Source organism: Mobula hypostoma, chromosome 11 (assembly GCF_963921235.1).
Source record: "Mobula hypostoma chromosome 11, sMobHyp1.1, whole genome shotgun sequence".
Lineage (NCBI taxonomy): Eukaryota > Metazoa > Chordata > Chondrichthyes > Myliobatiformes > Myliobatidae > Mobula > Mobula hypostoma.
The window spans coordinates 109,581,650-109,597,924 of NC_086107.1; the positions used below are offsets into that span (position 1 = coordinate 109,581,650).

Below are 16,275 nucleotides of genomic sequence, written 5' to 3' on the forward strand. Positions count from 1 at the left end.
ACCGACCGGCCCAAGTTGCCCAGCAACCCCCAGCTTCACCCTAACCTAACCACGGGACAATTTTACAATGATCAATTAACCTAACCAGTAGGTCTGAGAGAGGAAACAAGAGTAACCAAAGAAACCCCACACATTCCACAGGGAGGACGTACAAATTCCATACGGAGGGCGCGAGAATTAAACAATGAACTTCCACACCCCAAGCTGTAATAACGTCACGCTGACTGCTACACTCCTTATGGTGTGTGTGTGTGTGTGTGTGTGTGTGTGTGTGTGTGTGTGTGTGTGTGTGTGTCTGTATCTATGAACTGCAAGGGAAAGAGCTCTCTTAAAAATTAGTGGACTACTTACCCTCAGAGAAAGTTAGGCAAGATTACCATTTTATATCATTTGGACCACATTTGCAGATTAGCTGAGTGTCAAAGAGCACCAGTAAAGGTCTTGTTTCCTTGGTACACCGCACCTTCGTGACTATCTCAGTTCTATGTATTGGTCTGAAAGGGTTCAAGTTGCCCCATAGCTTCACCTCTCTCACTACAGCGTCCGGCCAGCAAGTCCGCAGGGTTCCATTCCCGTAACCCAAAAGGCTTGCGGGATAGAGATGGAAATGACCCATCTCCAGAAGACGTCCTCAGATCAGTAACTGGTGAATCCATCTCCATCCAACCTTCTGGTCAGTCAAACTCTTGTTTGTTCATGCAGGGTCTCCAGAACCCAGGGAGATCTTGTACCTACTGAGATCCCTCAAAACTAACACACCACGCATCACCCACTGTCATCCCACTTTGATCCTTCAAATAGCAGCACTCTATGTTAAAGATTAGCTTTATATGTCACGTGCACATTGAAACATGGGGAAATCCAACCAAATCAGCGAGGATTGTGCTGGGCAGCCCGCAACTGTTGGCACGCAACGCAGCGCGGCCACAACTCACCGACCCTAATCGTACACGGAATGTGGGAGGAAACCAGAGCACTGGGAGGAAGCCCACATGGGCAAAGAGAGAACATACAAACTCCTCGCAGGCAGCAGCGGGAATTGGGCCGCGATCTTACCGCTCTCACTGTAAGCCGCGATGCTAACTGCTAGAGCGTTGCCCTGTCCTCAGGAATTCCCACTACAAATCCTCTTCTGACCTCCCTCTCATGGACTGCTTGTCCCACTCCCGTCAGAGAGGAGGCCACGTAGCATCCACACCATAGCAACCAGACTCAAAAACAGTTCCCTTCCCCAAGCAGCAAGGCTGATCGACACCTCCACCCACCAACTCCACCACAACTTTATCATTTCCTATCAGTCACCTTATGTACAGACACTCCTGTGCCTAGTTTCACTTAATGGACATAGTAAAGGCATCCGTTAGTCTTGCAAGACCATGGATCTGCGCCTGGAAGGTCTTCACTCTCCAGGGCGCAGGCCTGGGCAAGGTTGTATGGAAGACCAGCAGTTGCCCATGCTGCAAGTCTCCCCTCTCCACGACACCAATGTTGTCCAAGGGAAGGGCATTAGGACCTAGCTTGGCACCAGTGTCGTCACAGAGCAATGTGTGATTAAGTGCCTTGCTCAAGGACACAACATGTTGCCTCGGCTGGGGCTCGAACTCACGACCTTCAGGTCACTAGTCCAATGCCTTAACCACTTGGCCACGTGCCCACTTTATGGACATACAATCAATGTATTCAACTATCTTACATAGTGTCTGTGTCTTCTTCCGTGCCTCTTTAATTATTGTGTTCTTTATCTTATGTTTTTTAATGCTGCATTAGATACAGTACAATTATTTCATCTCCTTTACACTTGTGTAATGGAAATGACATTAAACAATCTTGAACTTCTTAGAAGACTCTATACTGACTTTGCTAACTGCTTATTTTAATTTCTTTTTATAACATAGTTTTTTTAAATCTATTGCACTGTACTGCTACTGGAAAACTACGAACCTCATGACAGAGTGTGTCATTGCTGATAAACCTGAATCTGATTCATTCTGGTGTGACTGAGTCAAATTGCACCACTCGAGTCAAGAGTCAAGTGCCTCACGACCTGGCGGACTGCGTCGATACCACAATGGGAAGGCAAGCCGCTCGGCCAGGCAACGCGCTTACGCAAGGAGAGACCGAGAAACTGGATTATGTACTACCCAACCTATTTATACAAGCGAAAGACAGCTTGTGCAGAACTGACAAAAGTTTGCAAGAGTTGAACAGTATCAGGGGAAATGAAGCCTCAAAGTTCTAGATACCCAAGTTCAACCTGAACCTCTGGTGCCATCTGAGTGGAGTCTGCACGATTCTCCCTATGACACGGAACATAAGTGCGGATCAGCCCACAACATTGTGTCAACTTCCCAAACTTACTCCAAGATCGGTCTAACACTTCCCTGCCACATAGCCTTCTATATGCCAGCTCACTCTTAAGCTTTAAGAATAAATTGGATAAATACACAGATGGGAGAAGTCTGGAGGGTTATGGACTGGGTGCGGGTCAATGGGACTAGCTGAATAAAGTTTCGACACAGACTAGAAGGGCCGAATGGCCTGTTTTCTGTGCTGTAGTGTTCTATGGTTCTATTGTATCTGCCTCAATCACAACTACCCCCCCCCAAAAAAAACGGGGCATTCCATACACCCACCACTCTCCGTCAAAACTTAACCTCTGACATCCCCCCTTGACTTTCCTCCCAACACCTTAAAATTATGGCTCCCTCACGTTAGCCAAACGAGTCTCTGGCTGCCCACTCTGTCTATGCACCTCATCACCTTGAGCATCTCTATCGAGCCACCTCTCATCCTCCTTCACTTCAAAGTGAGACACAGGATTAACAGTCAGCAACGGGATCCTTGACTTCCTGACCAACAAGCCACAATAATCTAACAAATTTCGAACGGCCTAAATACAGTAGCTGTGGAGAGGATGTTTCCATTAACGGCAGAGTCTAAATCCAGAGAGGGCACGGCTTCAGAAAAGAAGGACGTCCCCTCAGAGTAGAGATGAGAGGAATTCTTTAGCCAGAGGGTGGTGAATCTGTGGAATTCATTGCCACAGATGACCGTGGAGACCAAGTCATTGGGTATATTTAAACTGGAGGTAGAGTGTGGGCATGTGGCCAAGTGGTTAAGGCATTGGACTAGCAACCTGAAGGTCGTGAGTTCGTGAGTTCGAGCCCCAGCCGAGGGAACGTGTTTTGTCCTTGAGCAAGGCCCTTAACCACACATTGCTCTGCAACGATACTGTATGAGTCCTAATGCTCTTCCCTTGGACAACATTGGTGTCGTGGAGAGGGGAGACTTGCAGCATGGGCAACTACTGGTCTTCCATACAACCTTGCCCAGGCCTGCGCCCTGGAGAGTGAAGACTTTCCAGGCGCAGATCCACTGTCTCGCAAGACTAACGGATGCTTTTACTTTTTAAAGAGTGTTTTTGATTAGTAAGGACACCAAAGGTCACAGTGAGAAGGCGGGAGAATGGTGTTGAGAGGGATAATAAATCAGCCGTGATCAAATGGCAGAGCAGACTCGATGGACCGATTGCATTCCCTCTCCGATGGACTAACTCAATATGGAAATCAGCAGCACCTCTGACACGATCATCTTCAACGCTAGTGCCCCACAAGACACTGTCCTCAGCTCCTCAATGTGTACTCACGACCGTGCGGCCAGATTCTACTCCATCTTCGTCTACAGGTTTGCAGACGACACCACTGCAGCGGGGCTGGGCCGCAAATAGAGACGAGACGGAGGGCAGGAAGGAGGCGAGAACACCTCGTGACATGTTGTTGTTGCAACCACCTTTCCCCCAACGTCACGACTTTAGGAAGTGGGGTCAGATCACACACCCTCGGATGCGTCAACATTGCTGTGCTGAACACTGCCCAGAGCTTCAAGCTCCGAAGAGTGAAATCACCTTGCTCTGGTCCAACCATGTAGACCATGCGGCCAGAATATTCTTGGACCAGAGCAATGCCTTTACTCCCTCAGTAGGCTACAGAAATTTGGCACATCCTCAATGATTCAATGTTTAAAGATGCTCCCGACCATTGATCACATCCACAAGAAATGCTATCGTAGGAAAGATCCTCACCACCAGACCATGCTCTCTCCCCACTGCTTCCATCAGGCAGAAGACGACATGAATATAATCCGATAATAAACTTGATGCTGAACGTTTTAGAAAACATGCTGTCCGGATGCATTGCAGCTGGTTATGTACTTGTTCTGCCTGAAATTGCAGAAAGTTGTCGACAAAGCTCCATCCATCATGAAAACCAGCCTCTGTCTACACTTCCAGCTGCCTCGGGAAACCAGTCAATGAACAGAGATAAAGATAGAGAATTAGGTTTATCTGTCACATGTATATCACAATATACAGTGAAATGCGTCATTTGCATAAAAGTCAAATCGGCGAGGACAGCGCTGAGAGCGGCCTGCAAGTGCCGCCGTGCCTCTGGTGCCCACATTGCAGGCCCACAACTTACCGACCCTAACCCCTGCGCCTTCGGAACATGGGAAGAAACCCAAGTGGTCGTGGGGAGAACGTACAAATTCGTGACAGGCAGCAGCGGGAATCGAACCCAGATCGGTGATTGAACCCAGATAAAGCGATTGCATTAACTGCTACCGTGCTGCCCTCAGACAGGATGAAAGACCCCACCCACCCAGATATTCTCTTTTCAAACCCCATTCCATCGAGAGGAAGCTATAAGCCTTAAAAAAACACACACACACACACACACCAGACTAGAGGCCACCATGTACCCTGCTGTTTTAAGAAAATTCAATGAACCGCTTTTCCGATGACCTCAAACTAACTTTCCATCATCCTTGCACCTTATTTCATATCTGCACTACTCTTTCTGTAACTGGAACACAACACTCAGTGGCTACTCTATCAGGTACACATGCACATTAATGTAATATTCAAACAGCCAGTCCAGGCTGTTATAGCCGGGGGTGGTATTTACAACTCTTCCCTTGGAGGGTCAGACACCCTGAGCCAATAGGCTGGTCCTGGACTTATTTCCTGGCATAATTTACATATTGCTATTTAACTATTTATGGTTTTATTACTATTTAATTATTTACAGTGCAACTGTAAAGAAAACCAATTTCCCCCAGGATCAATAAAGTATGACTATGACTAATGGGGATAGGCTCCCACTACCTATTAAATGTTCCCAATGGAATGCGCCTCAAATATCCTCTGACAGCCAAGTCCAGCTCCTGGCCTTCACGTGTGGCTTTAGCTACTAAGCCCTGTGGAACCCTTTCTACTGACTGGAGAAGGGGCAAAGATGGGTTGCTGGCACCTCAAAACCAGTCACTTCGGGCAGATGGGGCCTGTCAGACGTGGCTGGCTGCTCATTGAGAAGGAAAACTCTGATCTCAAACCTCTGCCATATATATTTTTTTAATTCTTCTTGCTTCTCTTCTATTATTTGTATATCTGTGCACCTGTAATGCTACTGTGACTATTGATCCCAAAGGAAATTAAAAAGCATCTATCTACCCACTCATGGGGAAGGATTCAGGAGTAAACCCTGAGGGAAAAATCAAGAGCTGGAGTCCCTAAGGCAATCCTACTTTGAGTTCAACGCTGACGGGCAATTCCCGCAACTCTACTGGTGACGAACTCTATCAGTCTCTGCTATTCTTTTGGACTCATCAGCCGTGCAGAGAGGGGGAGCCTACTGCATGGGCAACAGCTTGCTGTCTATATCGTACTGCCTTGGCCTGCATACCGTCCTGCAGATCGCGCAGACACCGAGGATGCAGTATCCATGGCCAATCCCAACCAACAATGGTCCTTGCAATCAGCCAATCATATGGCAGCAAATCAATGCATTAAAGCATGCAGACATGGTCAAGAGGTTCAGTTGTCGTTCAGACCAAACATCAGAATGGGGAAGAAATGTGATCCGAGTGACTCTAACCATGGAGTGATTGTTGGTGCCAGATGGGGTGGTTTGAGTATCTCAGAAACTGCTGATCTCCTGGGATTTTCAAACACAACAGTCTCAAGAGTTTACAGAGAATGGTGTGAGAAACAAAACAAAATCCAGTGAGGGGCAGTTCTGTGGGCAAAAATGCCTCATTTTCAGAGGAGAATGGCCAGGCTGGTTCAAGCTGACAGGAAGGGTGACAGCGACTCAAATAACCACACGTTACAACAGTGGCGTGCAGAAGAGCATCTCTGAATGCACAACACGTCAAACCTTGAAGTGGATGGGCTACTTTTGAACAGAAATACATTTATCAACGTGGAGCGGACAGCAAGTGTGTAAATCCAGCAGGAGCAAGGGATGTCAGGAATGGCAAGGGTGGAGTACCGCGGGAGAGGTGCGGGACGGGTGGCAGAGGAGTGCCAGACTCGGGGGGCAGGCGGGGTATGGCACAAGTCCAGCCCTGAGACACCAGGCAATAAATTGGTTTACTGATCAGTACAGAACGCCTCTCTGGTACTTCCCTCTCCCTTTTCCAAATCATGATTCCTCTCTCCCTGCCTCCTTCCCACTCTCAGTCCACAATAGAGACCCGTATCAGAATCTGGTTTATCATCACTCACATGTCATGAGATTTGTGAATTTTTTTGTGACAGCAGTACAGTGCAATGCATAAAATTACTACAGTCCTGTGCAAAAGTTTTAGGCACCCTAGCTATAAATATGTGCCCAAGACTTTTGCATGGTACTGTATATACGTATTGCAATTTTGTGTCTTTTTATATTATAATGTACAGTCGGCCTTCCGTATCCGCAGGGGATTAGTTCCGGGACCCACTCCCCTCCCGCGGATACCAAAATCCGCGGATGGTCGTCCCTTATATAAAAGCTGAAGAGAGCTGGTAAGAGTGTTACGAAAAGCGAAAATAGCGTCCAGCGTTTGTTTTGCAGCGAGCCGTTACAGAGGCAGCGCGCACCCCAAGCAGCAAGAGTGCCTTATCTCGGTTTATTTTGTGCATCTGTTAGCAAGATGGGTCCTAAGGTATCAGAAAAGCCTAAGAGAGCTCGTAAGGGTGTTACGCTTAGCGTAAAACTGGACATAATTAAGCGTTTCGATCGTGATGAACGAGATAAAGAGATTGTGCGTGCGTTGAACTTGCCTGCGTCCACCATTCGTACTATTTACACGCAGAGAGAAAGAACCTTGAAAGCTGTCGATGTTACTATTGGTTCTGCTAGTAGCATATCATTCCTGCTTTTACTATATGTTAGTGTTATTTTAGGTTTTGTGTGTTATTTGGTAGGTTTTTTTTGGGTTCGGCTTACGAAAGGTTTCATTGGAACGCTCTACTTTCGGACAGCGGGGGGTACTTGTACAGTACTTTCGATCCACGGTTGGATTTGAGTCCGCGGATACGGAGGGCTGACTGTATTGCATTGTACTGCTGCCGCAAAACAACAAATTCCATGACGTGCCGGTGATATTGAACCAGATTCTGATGTCATATTCCAAATGTACAGCGAAATGAAATGGTCACTATCAATGCCAACCATGCTATCCAACGATGCCAATCTCATGTGCCCATGTCAAGTCTGCATCCCCCTACTCCTCTCCTGTCCGAAATCCATCTAAATGTTACTTACGTAGAGATACAGCACAGTAACAGGTCCTTCCAACCCAACGAGCCCAATGTCGCCCACGTGACCAACCAATCTTCTCACCCGTACACCTTTAGGATTTGGGAGGAAACCAGAGCACCCAGAGGAAACCCACATAGTCACAGGGAGAACGCACACACTCTTTCCAGACAGTCACAGAACTGAATCTGGGTTGTTGGCGTGTAACAGTGTTACACTAACTGCTATGCAAACGTGCCATTTTAATTGTTAATAGATTTATTTATCGATGAAGGCCTTCTGGGCCTTGCCACTCAGCTATCACCCCATTTAACCCTGGCCTAATCACAGGACAATTTACAATAACCAATTAACCTACCCACCAAGTGGCTCTTTGGACTGTGGGAGGAAACCAGAGCACTTGGAGGAAACCCACATGGTCACAGGGAGAACGTACAGGAATTGAACCTGGGTCACCAGCACGGTAAAGCGTTGGGCTGGCCATCACGCTACCATTGTAAGCTGTCTCATGGTTAGGTTAGGGTTAATCAGGGTTGTCGGGAGGCGTGGCTCGAAGGGCCAAGCTGCATCACTAAAGATACTCTGAGATGCTAGAATCAACTCACAATGTGGATATTGGTGGTACTTACTGTCTAGTCGCGCAGCCCGATCATCGATGACACACTGCTTCGTGTAAGAGTCCTCAATCGTGGGGTCATAGTCAGATACAAAGTAAGACTGAAACAGGAACAGGTCCACCATTAAACAGTGAGTAATTATACTAACTATTAATACAGAAACAACACCACCCAAAAGTGCTGGAGGAACTTAGGTCAGACAACATCTACGGAAGGGAATAAACAGTCGATATTTGGAGCCGAGACCCTTCATCAGGACTGGAAAGGAAAGGGGACAGAAACCAGGATAAGAAGGTGGGGGGTGGTGGTGAGAAGGGGAGGACTACACACTCCCTTCCCTATCTCCCGCAGTACACAAGCCTTTCCTATCACATTCCTTCTTCCTCAGCCCTTCACCTCTTCCACCTATCACCTCCCAAGCTCCTCACTTCACCTTCCCCCCAAATCAGATGCCAGCTTGTACTCCTCCCCACCCCAACCTTGCTATTCTGGCATCTTCCCCTTCCATTCCAGTCCTGGTGAAGGGTCTCGGCCCGAAACCTCGACTGTTTATTCCTCTCGGTAGGTGCTGCCTGACCTGCCGAGCTCCTGCAGCATTTGCTCTGCGCGCATTGCTCTGGATTTCCAGCATCTGCAGAATCTCGTGTGTCAACAATAAAGTCCCACAGCTTTCCCTGACTGCTTGCCCCCACACCCCCCGCCCCGAGGATTCTAATCCCACCTCACCCGCGTTTCCCAGCTTTTGACATAGTCAATCAATGAAATACCTACCTCTGCGGCAGTAAGCGTTAAACCATTGCAAAAACTCATCTACTTCAGTGGCAGGAAAATCTACCATCCTTACCTGGTCTGACCTCAGGGCGACCTCAGACTCCAAAATGGAGCTGGCTCCTAATGGACCTCTGAAACGACCCAAATTATCACCCATGCTGGAAGGGGAGAGGGACTGGCACGACAAGGGCCGAGCAGGAACACACACAGAATGCTGGAGGGACTCAGCAGGTCGGGCAGCATCCACGGAGGGAGTAGCCAACATTTCGGGCCGAGACTCTTTCTGCACACCAAGGGATGTGCAGTGCTGGCCACAATATCCAATGACAGACAAAATGGCAGCTCTAATAAAGTTTAGGAAATAGTGGACTATGTCAAGGATCAGAAAGAGAATTTATAAAAAACCCTCACCAGAAAATGGTTATCACAGGAGAGCCCCACTTTAAATGTATGGATGGAAATTACAATGGACATTTACAAAATGGAGAGGATAACAGCATCTGTTAATCATAAGTTGGAACAATTTGATTCATACTGGGAAAAATGGTTTAACTACACAAGACCTCATAGTCATAGGCCTGATTTTATTCTCACAAGTCAATGACTATGTTGTAAAAAAAAATCACTCCCTACTTTGTACATAGTTTTCTTCTTTTGATTGTTCTTTCTTTCCTCTCCTTTCTATAAGTGTATACCTCGGATAAATATTATGTGGAGATTTGTGACAAATATATGTACAGTACCTGAAATACATCTTATGGAAATGTTTGTTTGATGAACTTCAATAAAAAAATAAATTACAAAAAAAAAGAAAGAATTTATTATCACTGATGTACACTTTGTGGTTACTTTATTAGATACTTCCTGTGCCTAATAAAGTGGGCACTGAGAGTGTATGTTCATGATCTTCTGCTGCTGTAGCCCAACCACTTCAGGTTTGATGTGCTGCGTGTTCAGAGATGCTGTTCCGCACGTCACTGTTATAATGCATGGGTCATTAGGGTTGCTGTCACCCTCCCGTCTGCTTGAAGCAATCTGACCAACCTCCTCTGCCCTCTCTCATGAGCAAACAAGAGAAAATCTGCAGATGCTGGAAATCACACACACACACACACACAAAATGCTGGAGGTACTCAGCAGGCCAGGCAGCATCCACAGAAAAAGAGTAAACAGTCGAGGTTTCGGGCCGAGACCCTTCTTCAGGACTGCAGAGAGGAAAAAAAAGATGAGGAGTCAGAATAAGAAGGTGGGGGGAGGGGAGGGGAAGAGGAAGCATAAGGGAATAGGTGAAACCGGGGGAGAAGAGGTGAAGGGAAGAGCTGGGAAGTCGATTGGTGAAAGAGATACAGGGCTGGAGAAGGGAGAATCTGATAGAGGACAGAAGGCCATGCGAAGAAAGAAAAGGGGGAGGAGCACCAGAGGGAGGCGATGGGCAGGTAAGGAGATAAGGTGAGGGGGGGAATGGGAATGGTGAAGTAAAGGGGAGGGGGGTGGCAGATTTTCTCTTCTTTGTAATCCGACTACCACAATGAAGTCTCTTCCAGGGATGCCTACCCTGAAGAAATTTAAATCTTCCCTTCGACGCAAGTTCAGTGAAACCCTCTTTCACTGCTCCCCCTCTGTGATCTCTGCTGCCCCCCTCGTTATCAAGAACTGCAGCTCACTGGATTTTTTTCTGTTCTTCCTGCAAACTCTAGAGCAGGGGGTTCCCAAGCTGGGGTCCACGGACCCCTTGCTTAATGGTGTAGGTCCATGGCATTAAAATGGCTGGGAACCCCTGATCTGGAGACTGTTGTGTGTGAAAATGCCAGCGATCAGCAGTCTCTGAGATACTCAAACCACCCCGTCTGGCACCAATCATTTCAGTCAAAGTCATTTAGATTACATTTCTTCCCCATTCTGATGTTTGGTCTTAACAACTGAACCTCTTGACCATGTCTGCATGCTTTTATGCATCGAGTTGCTGCCAGATGACTGGCTGATTAGATATTTGAATTATTGACGTGTACAGGTGTATCTAATAAAGTAGCCTGTCTTGACATTTACCGCAAAGTAACACAGTGCAAAGACAAAAATTATGATACAGTACTGTGCAAAAATCTTAGGCACATATTATATAGATATATCTATCTCCAGGGTGCCCAACACTTTTGCACAGTACTGTATTTGTCAACATGGAGTGGAGAGCGAGTCCATAAATCTGGCAGGAGAATAGAATGCTGGGAATGGTGAGGGTGGAGTGATGTGACAGGGGAGTGGGACAGGTGGCACAGAAGGAGTGCCAGGGTCGAGGGAGGGGGGGTGCTGGCATGGGTGCAGACACACACAGCCCTGAGACACCAGGCAAGGTCATTTGATTCCAAACAATTGGAATATTGGTCATTACAGACTGTCTCTCTGGTGCTTCCCTCTCCCTTCCCCTTTTCCCAACCATGATTCCCCCTCCCTGCCCCCTTCCCAGTCTCAATCCACAATAGAGACCCATATCAGAATCAGCTTTATCACCACTCACATGTGTCATGATTTTATTTTTGCAGCAGTGCAGTGCAATACATAAAATTACTACAGTCCTGTGCAACAGTCTTGGACACTGTATACGTGCACCTCAGACTTCTGCAGTGCAAAAGAGAAATAGAAATACCATCGACAAGATTCACTGGAACAATGCAGCAAGTGCAAGCCCTTCAGCCCACAATATTGTGCTATCCCTTTAACCTACTCCAAGATCAATTAACCCTTCCCCTCCTGCATAGCTCTCCATTTTCCTTCATCCCTGCGCCCACACAAGAGTCTCTTAAAGGTTCCTAATGAATCTCCTTCTGTCACCACCCCTGAAAGTGCGTTCCAGAAGCTTGCCACTCTGTGGGGGGGGGAGGGGGGGAACGTACCTCTGATATTTCTCCAATCACCTTAAAATTATGGGCCTCCCCCCATATTCTTCCAACAATATACTCTCAGGCTGTGACCGCTGCAGCCAAGGACAAAGGCCAATTGTTGGCTTCCCCTCAAGTCGTACACGATCCTAGCTTGGAAATACATCCCTGTTCCTTCATCACTGGGTCTAAACCCTCAGAATTAGAATATTCAAAGTTCAAGTTCAAAGTAAATTCATCACCAAAGTACACGTACGTCACTGTGCACTACCTTGAGATTCATTTTCTTCCAGGCATTCACAGTAGGACAAAGAAATACAGTAAAAGCTGCACACTAACACTGACGAACAACCAACGTGCAAAAGAAGAGAAACTGCGCAATTTTTTTTAAAAAACCGTGGAGCACTGAGAGCTGTTTTGGGCCCCTTATCTTAAAGGATGTGCTGGCTCTGGAGAGTGTACAAAAGTGTCTCACGAAAACGATTCCAGGAATGAGAGCCTTGTCATATGAAGAACGTTTGACAGCTCTGGGCCTGTGCTCACTGGAGTCCAGAAGAATGAGGGGTGGCTTCTTGGAAACCTATCAGAATGGTGAAAGACCTCAATAAAGTGGACGTGGCGAGAGGATGGTTCCTGTAGTGGGAGAGTCTAAGACAAGAGGACACAACTTCAGAATACAGGGGCATCCTTACAGAACAGAGATGAGGAGGAATTTCTTTAGCCAGGAAATGGCGGTCACAGGTGGCTGTGGAGGCCTAGTCTTTACATATGTTTAAGGAAGAGGTTGATATATTCTTGATGGGTCAGGGCATGAAGGGGTATGGGGGGTGGGGTGCAGAGACTGGGGCTGAGAGGGAAAATGTCAAGAGCAGACTGGGTGGGTCAAATGGCCGAATTCTGCTCCTATATCTTTTGGTCTTGATAAGAGATTGTAGCGCATAAAACGCAGAGAAGGTACAGTGTGGGTAGACAATAAGGTGAAAGTCATAACGAGATAGATTAACTCTCTCCCCAATGGCACGATGGGAATGCCCACAACAGCAGCTCAAGAAGACTGCTCAACATCACCTCCTCTCCTCAGGGGCAATTAGGGGATATTGACTGGACCAGTAATGTCACATCCAAAAAAATGAAGTTCTCATCAGCACTTTTCACACTCACGAAATTCCAATGTTTACTGTCAAAGAAGAATACCCGTCTTCTTTGCCCCCCCTCCCCGAGAGAGGGGGCAGTAGTGCACAGCAAGATCCCAAAACAAAATATCAGGATGCTGCGGGAGATAAACCCCACGGGCTGCGGGGCAAATATCTTGCCAGCACGCACTGAGGAATCCTTTCTGTACCAGGGACCACGGCACATCATATCTGTATAAAATCGGGCCCGTTGTTTTGGGATTTTTGATGTAATGCCCGCATCCAGCAGCCCAAACTCTGGCCCGGATTTCTGGGCTGGATTCTGGACTCTCTCACACATCGAGAGGCAGGAGCAGAACTCTGGCTCAGAATCCTGTTCCGGTTTTTTAAAAAAAAAATCACCACAGAATTCTCAATCAACCAAGGGGGACCTTCCCGCACACCCCTGCCCATTTTTACCCAACTTAAGGCTATCGGATAAGATCCATTCTTGCTCAATGCGCACAGAAATCCAAATTAAGACCAAGGATCAGGACTTAAAAGGCAGTTTAAAACGTTGCATGAACATTAACAAAATTACTATTAATAACACAGAGTCAACCTAAACATTACTTCAGATTTTCCAATTACAGCCCTGCTGATGACTTGCTTCCTGGCTGTGGACAGTTGCCAAGGTGATGGGTTTGCCTTCTCATCAATTGGCCATTTCCCCTACAAGGCTGATAATCCAACTGCTCCATGCAGCCGAGCGACTCCCCCCCTCCAGGTCCGGAATTTCAGACGCACGGGGGCAGGAACGCTCGTGTCCCAGCAACCGCCATGTCAGGCCAGAATCAATCAACGGGAGGACGCACTTGTGTGAGAGAGGGTAACTAATGAATTATCCTCTTGGGGGGAGGACACGAGTGCACACATGGGATCGGGAGGAAGCAGTGCCCTGTAAGTAGGGTGCCATTGTGCCATTGTCACTAGGGACCCTGCACACCAGGACTGGCCGACACAAGGGGGAGCCGCTGTAAAGGTGGAGGGCGAAAGGATCGAGGGTCAACTTCATTCACCGTAAACACAGGAATTTGCTGTGGCGGGTTTATTTACCGGGATACGGTGTGGAACTGGTCCTTCTGTCCCTCTGAGCCACACCGCCCAGCATCCCCCAGTTTCACCCCCGCTTAATCGCGGGACAATCTACCGCCACCAACCAGCACGTCTTTGGACCGTGGGAGGAAACCGGAGCACCCGGAGGAAACCCACGCATTCCACAGGGATTACGCACACACTCCTTGCGGGTGACGTCAGAATTGAACTCCAACGCCCTGAGCTGCAATAACGTCATGCTGACCGCCACGCTACCCGTGCATTAGCACGACACACAACAAAAAATAAAAATCAACAATTCTAGAAAAACAATTATATTAAAAAAAAGTTACAGGTTCAAGTATGGATATGGAATAAATATACACCAATACCAACATGCATTTACAACGTAAACAGCTTTTAAAAAAAGTGTTTACGTTGCAGTGATTAAGGTAATAGATGGGGGGGGGTGTGGGGGCCAACTAGAATGGTTGATCAGATTAACTGCCCGGGGGAAGAAATTCCAGATGGCGTGAAATTTTTGTTCTTATAGCGCTATTGCACTTTCCAAAACTCGTTGTTTTGGAAAATGCAGCTTGTAGAGTGGGGAGTGTCCACAAATATTTTTTCCTGCCTGCACAAGTCCTGCCCTGATGGCAGACTGCAGACAATGACCTCTCCAGCTGATCCGACAGTTCGCTGTAGTTTTTTTTGTACTGCACCCAGCCAGACAGTGACGGCTGACGTGAGGAGGCTGTCTCCGATGGCAGTGGAGAATTGCACCGGCATCTTCTGGGGGACGATGGAAGTGCAGGTCCCAGGCATCAGCGAGGTGCCCTTTAACACTGTGACGGCACAGCTGGGTGAACTGCTGTATCACCTCTCCAGCAAGACGGACCGGTGCGGAATTTTCACATCGCCCCTGTGAACACACAACACTCTCCCATGATGATCTGGTTCCCTCCCACATCCCAAAGGTGAGCTGACAGGTCAACTGACCCCTGCAAGTCAGTGGCAAAAAACAGGACCACAGAGACATGTGGTTTATAATCAAAGTGCAGGTATGTCACAATATGATGGCTGGTTCTTCACTTACACTATCTCGAGATTCATCTTCTTGCAGGCATTTACAGGAAAATAAAGAAATACAATTGAGTTTACAAAATCTTTATTGGCAGAGTAGACTTGATGGACCAAATGGCCTCATTATGCTCCTATATCTTATAGTCTTATTATATTTAAGACTGAGGTTGACAGATTCTTGATTAGTCAGGGCAGAAAAGGGAGAAGGCAGGAGATTGGGGCTGAGGGGGAAAATGGATCAGCTGTAATGAAATGGTGGGGCAAATTTGATGGGCCAAATGGCCGAATTCTGCTCCTACACCTTAAAAACTATAGGTAAACAAAGACTGACAAACAACCAAAGTGAAAATGATGACAAATTGTGTAAATAAACCTAAATAAAATATGTGTGGAGAACCTGAGTTGTAGAGTCCTTGAAAGTGAGTTCTCAGGTTGGCGAATCAATTCAGAGTTGAGGCGAGTGAAGATATCCACACTGGTTCAGGAGCCTGATGCTTGAGAGGTAATAACTGTTGCTGAACCTGGTGGTGTGGGACCTGAGGCTCCTGTACTTCCTGCCTGATGGCAAGACAACAGAGACACAGAACTGGCTGACTTTTATCAGCACAAATCCAATAACATAACGTCTATCACCATACAAGGATCCCTTGGAAGGGTGGTGGAGCTTGAAAAGATAACTGCAATAATGTATTGTTCTACTACAGAACAGTAAGCACAGGCCAGGACCCTTAGCCCACTATGGTGTGCCAACTTTTTAACCTAATCAAAGATCAATCCAAGACAGACATAGAACAACACAATGAGGAAAATCTGGTCATCAATGGTTTCAGGATCCTCTTGTACAAACTGCTCATCGCTCTTCCTACATTACCACATCTACCACATTTCAACAGTACATCATTGCCTATAAAGCACCATGGGGGAAGTTCAACAAGAAGTTATTGCCTGCAAACCACCTTGGGGAGATCTAGCAAGCATCCTTTCAAATGCTTCTGGCTCAGTTCAGAAGACATAACAGTTTAGATTTGTGTTGCGTTTACACAGTGGAGTGGGAGCTCTCCGCACTTTGGCCAATGCTAGGAAAAGAGGAGCCAAAAATTTTAAAATATATATATCACTGCAGTCAATTCCAGCCAATTGGGCCAGC

General features: G+C 47.1%; 1 protein-coding gene across 1 annotated transcript in view; it reads right to left on the bottom strand.

Moving 5' to 3' along the window:
- Positions 1 to 16,275, bottom strand: part of LOC134354094 (ras-related protein R-Ras2-like) — a 63,051-nt gene that overhangs the window by 15,609 nt on the left and 31,167 nt on the right. The window contains exon 2 of the mRNA XM_063062846.1: positions 8,207 to 8,294. Coding sequence (XP_062918916.1) covers positions 8,207 to 8,294 — 88 coding nt within the window. The remainder of the gene's footprint in view (positions 1 to 8,206; positions 8,295 to 16,275) is intronic.